Source organism: Gavialis gangeticus, unplaced genomic scaffold (assembly GCF_001723915.1).
Source record: "Gavialis gangeticus isolate Ggan-Ray unplaced genomic scaffold, GavGan_comp1, whole genome shotgun sequence".
Classification (NCBI taxonomy): Eukaryota; Metazoa; Chordata; order Crocodylia; family Gavialidae; genus Gavialis; species Gavialis gangeticus.
In genome coordinates this window covers 31,680,263-31,689,018 of record NW_017728994.1, presented here as the reverse complement: position 1 = coordinate 31,689,018, position 8,756 = coordinate 31,680,263, and the positions used below count along the sequence as shown (strand labels likewise).

Genomic DNA, 8,756 nt, shown 5'->3' with positions numbered 1-8,756 from the left:
TGCCCACCTTACAGTCCATTCACCCAGCCCATACTTCCTTAGTGTGCTTGTGAGAATGTTGTGGGAGACTGTATCAAAAGCCTTGCTAAAATCAAGGTACACCACATCTACAGAACCAGTCTGCTCCAGCTGGACTGAGTGGGTGCTGGGCTCAGTCTTGGATATGGATGGGTGGATTCCTCCTCCCTGCCTGCTCCCCGCAGTTGTTCTTTGCCACCCCAGGAGCAGGGAGAGTTAGCCTGCTCACCCTCCACTGCTGCTGCTATCCTGGGTTAAACCTAGCCCCTGTACATCCTGACTATAGAGTGGGACAGGTGTTGCCCCTGCTCTCAGGATAGTGGGGACATTAGCAGCAGCAGGTATGGGAGGGCGGGGATGTGCCTCTAAGCATGCAGGGGAAAGCAAGGGGAGAATTCTTACTTTCTTTAGGGGCTTTAAGTCCCTGGCTGTTGCTCCTGCCATGTGGTCAGACAGGAAGGGGTGCTGCTACATCTTTCTTCAGATCCACCCAAAGTGTGCATGCCAGTATAACTGCTCTCGTGCCTCTTCTAAAATCTCTCTGCTGATGTTCAGGACTACAGAAACTCTAATAAAAGCTTCAGGGTTTCTCAAGTAAAACAGCAGAACAATTAACTGCAGGAGACTTTTTAAAAATAATGAAAAACCTACAAACAGTTAATTTTTTTCAGGCTTTTCTAAAATGGAAGATGTTCAGATGAAAGGTGACTTATAGAATTTGAAATGGGATGTGGCAGGATGATAGCTGCTAGATTAGTGACTGCTGTCAAAGTCCAAGCAGTGAGTTACATTACAGTCATCCAGACCAGTAAAGGACCTTTGTACCCATACTTCATTCATGTTCATTTTATTTAACTAACATTAATTAAGCAATAACTGCCAGGGAGTGTTCTGTGCCAAATTAAATAGCCTACCAAAAGGAGCTGATAGTGTGAGGAGCAGCCATGGGACACCAGCCAGTCATTTGCCTGGGAATTGTTGCTCTAGAATAACCTTGTGGAATTGCATACAGGAGAGGATTGAGCCTCTGTGACCTGGAGTGTTCTGTTTTGCCTACCTCTCTCTCTTCCCTTTTTAAAAATGGACTGCTAGTGATGCTGAGGTACTTTCTAGATTACCCAAGGGGGGTCCAGCCCATCTGTCTTTAATTTTTCTGAGTTGTTCTGAGGCTAAATCAGTGTTAGCACACTGTTGTCCCTCTCTTAATATTTCTCAAAAGTACACTTATTTTTATGAAATGAAAAAGTCTCTATCAGGTTTGTTGTTAGATTTTGGGGGCGGTCATTATGTCCCCATCATATGCTAGGAAAACACAAAGCTATGTTAAAGATGTAGCCTGAATAAATTTATGTGAAGGCCACCCAACATGTTTACAAGCACGAGCATAGTTTATGATGCCTGAAGTGCATTTCCCTTCATATTCATAACCCAACCTCCTGTCCATTTTGCTCACAGAACAGGATCAAAGTGACTGGTAAACGAAGGCCTCCTACCAGGACAGCCCGGCGCCTGGCTGCTCAAGAATCCAGTGAGAATGAGAAGGATAATATTATCAAGGAGCCACAGCTATGGCTACCAAAACAGAACTCTGCATTGTTGGATGCAAAGGAGCCTCTAAGTGGTGAGCCAGGTTCAAAGGAAAGTGTCGAAGGTGGTTCTGCAGCTCGAAAATCGTTGCCAGCAGATGGCAGCAACCTGTCACCTGAGATGGACAGAAGCCCTTCGGCAAAACCCACAGGCCCAGGGGATGATTTCTTTGAATCTGATGACCTCTTTGAGAAAAGCTCAATGCTAAAGTCAGCAGCCAGGCCTAAGGCAAAAGAGGAAGGCATAGAAAATTTGGTTGGTAGGCTTGTCAAAAGTGGTGAGAAGCCTGCTTTGTCAGTGCTTGATGATCAGGGTAGTGATGATCTCTTCCAGCCTGTAAAACAAAAGTCTTCCCAGAAGAGCAGCCCCAGCTCTTTCTTGGAGGATGAAGACAATCTCTTCACAAGTCAGAAAACTCCAAAGAAGAAAGAATTGAAACCTGGCATCTCGCAAGACCTAGACACCAGTATCTTTGAGGTAATGATGTGCAGCAGGGTGGGGAGGAATATTATAATTAGGACTTCAGTCCTGTAGATCCTGATGGAAAATACTGTTTTAGCATCACCTTGGTGAAAGCTATGCATGGATATAGTAGGAGTAAGCCCTCAGCATGGGATGCTCAAATGTTGGCAGACAATAGTTGTTTTTGTAGAGGTAAAAAAAAATACCGTTTGATTCCAAGATGAAGCTTTCCTTCCATTTTAACATGGCGGGGGGAGCCTCTCATCTTCGAATTGCTGGGGAAGGGGGGCAGGTAGCTGCTGTGGCTGGGGCTCCAGCCCCTAACCAGCATCAGGACCAGGGCTGCAGCTACCTTTCCTTGCCCCCTCTACCTCCCTATTGCCCTGTATGCCACCATCTCCCTAGAGCCTCTTCCCCCGCCCCCCAGCAATGTAGCCTCTGCTCCCCCACCTGCCTCTCTGCCTTCCCCCACCTTTGCTCTTTGCTGGCAGGTTCCATCCACACTGCAGCTTAGGGCACTGAGCCAGGCCCCAGCCTGGGGCACAGCTATGCGGTGCTGTGGGCGCTGGACTGGGGCCGTCATCCATGCCCCAAGCTAGAACAGGGATGTGGCCCACTGGCACAATACAGAGCAGAGGCTGGGAAGGGAGGTGGAGGGAGGGAAGAAGCACAGGCATGAGGGGGCAAAGGTGGAAAGGGAGCCTGAGGCTGTAGGGGTAGGGGGGCAGACATAGGGCACCAGGTGGTAGGGGGCAAGCTGCTTGTCCTCCCCACGCCATCTGCGCCCACACTGTTTGTCCCCCTGCAGCAGTGGGGGGCATGAATTTAAGACACCCCTTCAATAATTAGATTCTACACGTGGAAAATCATAACATTTATACATTTTCCATGTATAGAATCTAATAATTGGTGGTCATCTTAAATTTGAATAAATACAGTAAGTCTGACCCTTTCCATACCATGGTACCTAACCTCCATTTTGCCTGACTGCTGCTGTTTGAGAGAGGTAACTTGCTACACAGAAACACTGATTTTTAAAACAGGAGTACATCAGGGATCCTGGGGACTCTACACAGTCTTCCTAACTGTGCCTGGCATATGTTGTGGTCAGGCCTTGTGCAGTCGGTGATTAATGCATTTTTGTCAGGTCTAAATAGAACACGTGACTCTGACCTAATGATGCCCATAGTAGTTTTAGGTTATTCTTCCTACCGCTTCATGCAGCCAAATTTGAATGCTTGGTTATCAGAGTGTATTCTGTACTGACTACTTATGTATGGTTTGTTCCAAGGATGACATCTTTGCAACAGAAGCAATTAAGCCACCTAGCAAGACAAAAGAGAAAGTGCTGGAGGCTAATCTGTTTGATGATGATAACATTGATATTTTTGCCGATCTTACTGTAAAGCCAAAAGAAAAGAAGACCAAGAAAAAAGTGGAATCCAAATCCATATTTGATGATGATATGGGTAAGTGTTTGGTTATGACTGGCATTATGATGCTGCTGTGAGTTAAAGTCCCCCAACAACAAAAGATAGTCATTAGAACTTTCTAGGTCCCTTTTTTTCCTGCCCTCACTTTGTCTACAGACTATAGTACTATCAGTGTTTACCCACTGAGCACAGCCGTCCAGATGCTTATAATTATAATAGCCCATTTGTCTTCAGAAGAGAAATCCTGTTTCTGAAACCTGTTTTCTGCCGCTTTAGAATTTTGAGATTTCAAGCAAGTTTCTCATTCTGAAATCAGAGTGAAAAGTCATGTCATAGATCATTATGTATCCAGTACTGGGAGAGATGCACCCTCTCACTGGATATACACATTATGATAGGTATTGATAAGGACACGTACCTCACTAGCGTTAACATTAAAGGCCAGGTTTTTGTGTTGATCTTAATTATGCAGAGTATTCTGTCATTAGACAAATGGATCTCACTAATTTTATTAGGACTAATGCTTTGGGTACTAAACAGTGAGTAAGGTTAGTACAGACTGGCTAAATATAACACTGGGCTTTTGAAAAGCCTGTCCAAGCCCCATGCTGGCCCTCTGTGCACAGCAACATGTGATGTATGCAGCATCCAGGATTGGATCGCAGCACAGGAGTTCAGTCCAAGACCCGTGAGCCAGATCAAATGACTCCATGGGCTGTGTGCTTGACATCCTGGTTCTAAAGCATTTGATTTAACAGACCCTAGGAATTAACCCCAATGGATCTCATGAAGTATTAGTTTCTCCCCTCTGCCTTATAGTAGGTGGAAAATACTTTTGTCCACGCTAAGGTTAAATATCCAAAGCAATAAAACTGCAACTGGATGGGAGGGTATTTTCCTAACTCATAAGAATTTAAGATTTCCCATCCCAAATCAAAATGCCAAACTTTTGCAAACTAAATACCTTAAATCTGCATTGTGTAGAATAAAACGGGGGTTGTCACCCAGGGGTATGCATACTCCTGGGGGTACTTTGAAAGGTCTCAGAAGGTATGTAGGGATGGAGTGCAGCCACCATGCACCACTGCCTCACAGGAGCAGGACTGCGGCAGAGTGAGAGCAGGGCCCCACAGACACTGCACTGCTGCACCTAGCCCCTCCCTCCACCCCTTGCGTCTGGCTGCTTGCCAACCCCCTTTCGGGGTACACTTACTAAAAAGGGGCCACTGGAGGTATACTTATTAAAAAAGGTTGAAAACCCCTGGATTAAAACGCTTCATTTTGGTTGTGGCATTTTTGTTTGTTTTCCTAACTTGTAAATTAATTTCTATCCAAAAAACAGGACTCTTAGTTTTGGAAGCGTTTGAAGGCATCAAGACTCTTCCCATTTAAAATCTTTCATATAACTTTTTAAGGTGCTTGTGGAACTAGACCCTTTTCACTTGGACTGGTCTAGTCTTAACCTAATACAGGAGCTCACTATTAGCCAGGGGCATTTCTAGCACTGGTGTAGTTGGAGCACTGCTTCAATCAGAAAAGTTTATATCCTGCTCCTCCCATGCTCTGCTCAAGAGTTTTTTTGAGTTGAAAGATCCTTGCATGGGAAGCTTTTCAGTTGCCCAGGCTGTGTAGTACATGCTCTACTGTGGGGCTGTAAAACACCAACAGTGCTTCAGGGAACATACTTGAGGTTGATCAACATGGCAATCCCAGAAGGGAATTGGGGTGGCATTCCCTGGTTGCTTTAACTAAGAGTTGTTTGCAGTGTTTACCATGATATTTTAGTAAGGTGGCCACTGCCTCTGAGGATGTTTTTCCTACCTGAAATGCTTCTTTCAAGCTGTACCTTTTAAGGTACTATTGTATTTGCAAACTGTTTCCCTTGCTTTGCTTCACTGCCACTTGCAATCATTGCTGAACTGAGGAACTATCTCTTTTCAGTCTCCCCATAAATCTGATCTTTGTTCTGCCTCTTATGCTGACAGATATCACCGCTGCTGAGGATTATCTTGGCATCATCCTTGTCCGTGTTCAGAGTCCTGTACCCCACAGTTTTTTGAGGATTTTTCTCTTCAAGTAGTAAATGTTGCTTTCCTTGACAGAAGAAACTCCCTTCTTCCCTGCCTACTTGTTTTAACCTTACTGTCAAATAGGGTTGCAGCTTCACCCCCTGGTACATCTGTGCAGTACCTAGAACACTTCTCCTGGAAGCTGCGCACACCCTAATTGGCTGTAAAGCTAAACCCTTTGGTGGGTTCGCATTTTGGGGGAATGCCAGTAAGGATTTTCTCCATATGGCTGCCTTTCTAGACTGCTCTTGTGATGAAATTGCATCCTGGATTAATCCTGTGTATCCCTATGATCAGCACAGTTATGTACAGGTGCCAATGGGGGTGGGGTAGCTCGAACAGGAAGATTAGCATGAAGTGATGGCCTACCACTGATCTCTGGTTCACACGTTCCAGCCTTCAGCTTGTAAATAGTGCCAGGACCTAGATGAGGGGCTAGAGTATCCTGTTCCTCTTGCTGCTTTGTGTGCACCCAGAACTGTGGAAGGGACTGTATGCTTGGAGATGTAAGCTTAAAACATAAACACCCAGGGTGGGATAGGAACAAATTTACACAGTGTATTCTACATCCATTCCAGTATAAAAGTGGAGTAGATAGTTGATGTACAACCCCACACTGATATGAGTCGCTATGAGAGAGAGCTTTGCATTGGAATAAAGTCAGGAGTGGGGGTCAACTTTTTGGCCAATGTGCCACTGATCCCTTTCCCCTACCCAACTTGGTGCTCTGCTGTCTGCTTCCTACCCTGTGCTCCCTGCCCAACCTGCTGTTCTGCTTCCCACCCTATCTGCTGTTGTGTACTGGCTGTTCCCTCCCGGATCTTCTGCATGCCACATACAGAGGCTGTTGGTGCCACCTGTGGCACATGCTGCAGGTTGGCCACTTCTACTGTACGCAACGGTTCTGTTCCTGTGTTTATGGCTCTGATTGGTTTCATCCTGGCATGGGCCATTTGCAGTCTGTTACCACCTCTGGGCCAGCTGCTGGTGAAATCCTGTTACAGCCTTTGGGCATCTACTTCAGGAGCAGACCAGTGATGATCGAGCTTTTGGCCCCGAGAGCCAGATGAGTGGTACAGGACAGTCTGTGGACTGAATTGAGCCCCACAGGCCAAGAAGGGGCCTTGGCTGGCCCCTACACTCTAGGATTGGGCCCATGGCCCAGCACTGCCTCTACCTGGCCAAATATACTAGGATTGGGCCCTGGAGCCCAGCACCACCCCATCCTGGCCTTGCATATTGGGATTGAGCCCTCACAACTGGCATCTTCCCTGCATGTTGGGATTGGGTCCTAGCAGACAAGACCAGTGCACTGTAATCAGGCACCCAGTCCTGAGGCTCACCATTGGTCTTGAAATGTGGTGGTAGGGGAGCAGTGCTACTGCTCTTACACCTCCAAATTTCCAGACCATGGGGAGCTCTGAGGGCTGGATAGCATGGTACTGGGGGCCGAGCCCCCCAGTACCCAGCTTTAGACCAGTAGTGTTTAGTCTACAGCCTGCAAGCAAGACCTGGCCCCGCACCACTCATCCAACCCACAAAGCCAAACAGGTTAAGCACTGCTCTAGATGCTAGTGGAAGTTCCATCAGTTTTGGGCCCCAGGTTAATTTAGTCGTGTTGGATGTCTATACCCTCAATGTTTTTGAGGCTTAGTAACTTAATGCATGTCAACTGCTTTAATATACTTGGCTGTAGTGTAGTGTAAAATAGTATTGACTTTTTTGTTGTCCTTTCTCAGTTTGAATATTCCTGTAAACTCAAACAAAAGCTCCCACATGTGCCCTCAGAAGTGCATTTAATATTGCATGTGGCAAAAAAGCATCAAACCAAGGATGTTTTAGAGGCACTGCTACATGTTAGGGATTTTGTGTGTGTGTGATTTTTTTTTTTTTTCCTTCTCTTTTCTAATTATTCCTCTCCCCCACCCCCTTTTTTCTTCCTCTGTAGATGACATCTTCTCTAGCAGCCAGGTCAAAATATCCACTCCCAAAGGCCAATCATCTTCTCAAACAGCCTCTGAAGTAAAAACCGAAACCAAGGCACAGAGTATATTTGATGACCCACTGAATGCCTTTGGAGGTCAATAGACAGTTGTGGGTATTCTGAGAAAAGGCTACCTGTGGTTCATTATGTTGTCCACTATTAATACAGAATCTCTAACCAAACAGCTAAAATAAGACAACTGTGGATATTCAAATGACTGGTTCCCCACTTACATATCTAGTTTCATTTTCTTGCTCTGGACCTAATCATGCTTAGCACTGTAAGAAGGAATCTCTCTGTCGTCCTTCTGTGATGCCCAGGTGAACTAGCCTGTGCAATATCTGCAGTGATGTAATCTATTATACAAAGTTTTGTTTCTTTTATTGAACAGATCTAAAAAAAGAAAATCACTGATATTATGAAATAGTAAATGAAGTGTGCTAAACTGGGCCAAGCTGTATTTTGTTTTGCTTTCTGCTTTCATTTGCAAAGGACATCTGTGTTGAGACTTCTAGATAAAATCAATGTTTTTCATTCAATCAGCCATTGTGGTCTTCTGGACAAGTCCTCTGAGTTCAATTTATGGTTCTCTTGCAACAGAGAGCATCTCTGCCTCTCTCTTTACCTGGTAAGCTTTTAGCAAACCTTTCAGAAGAATAGAGTGCCAAACAGAAGAAGAGGGAACACGTTTTTTTTTTTTTACCCATAACTAATACAAACTGTAGAACAGTGAACTTTTGAAAAGTACTTGATTGAGGCAAGGATTTTGTTATGTAATTGGGAGGAAGAACAGGGTCTTTGGGTGCTATGCAGGTTACTTCATGTTAAATGGATTATAATAAATTCTAATTAAATTGATTTACTCTTATTCAAAGACTGAAAATAATGTGTGAACCTAAAAGTTACTTGTCCCCCTGAAATACTGAATTCTTGCAACTCTAAGTCAGGATTGGGCCCACAACATGTTAATTGGAACAATTATTTTATAATTCAATTGGAACATCTAATCAGTGGCACAAATTCTGTGTGCCTTTTACAAGGGAAAACAATGTTTAGAATTAATAAGAAGCTCTAGTGTCCCAGGGACTTTAAATTTAGTGGTGGGACAACCTGATAGTAAAAAAACCCCATACTGTCTTGGTGGAGAAATGTAGCAAAATTGGATTAAGTTATAAACTGAAGAAATCTTTTCAGATGTGCTTA

At 44.7% G+C, this 8,756-nt stretch overlaps 1 protein-coding gene across 1 annotated transcript in view; it reads left to right on the top strand.

Moving 5' to 3' along the window:
- The window catches only part of LOC109287436 (WASH complex subunit FAM21-like), a 74,289-nt gene extending 66,286 nt beyond the window's left edge, over positions 1–8,003 (top strand). Inside the window, exons 28-30 of the mRNA XM_019502534.1 lie at positions 1,474–2,082; positions 3,359–3,536; positions 7,518–8,003. Coding sequence (XP_019358079.1) covers positions 1,474–2,082; positions 3,359–3,536; positions 7,518–7,657 — 927 coding nt within the window. The 3' untranslated portion in view covers positions 7,658–8,003. The remainder of the gene's footprint in view (positions 1–1,473; positions 2,083–3,358; positions 3,537–7,517) is intronic.
- The last annotated feature ends 753 nt before the right edge of the window (positions 8,004–8,756 follow it).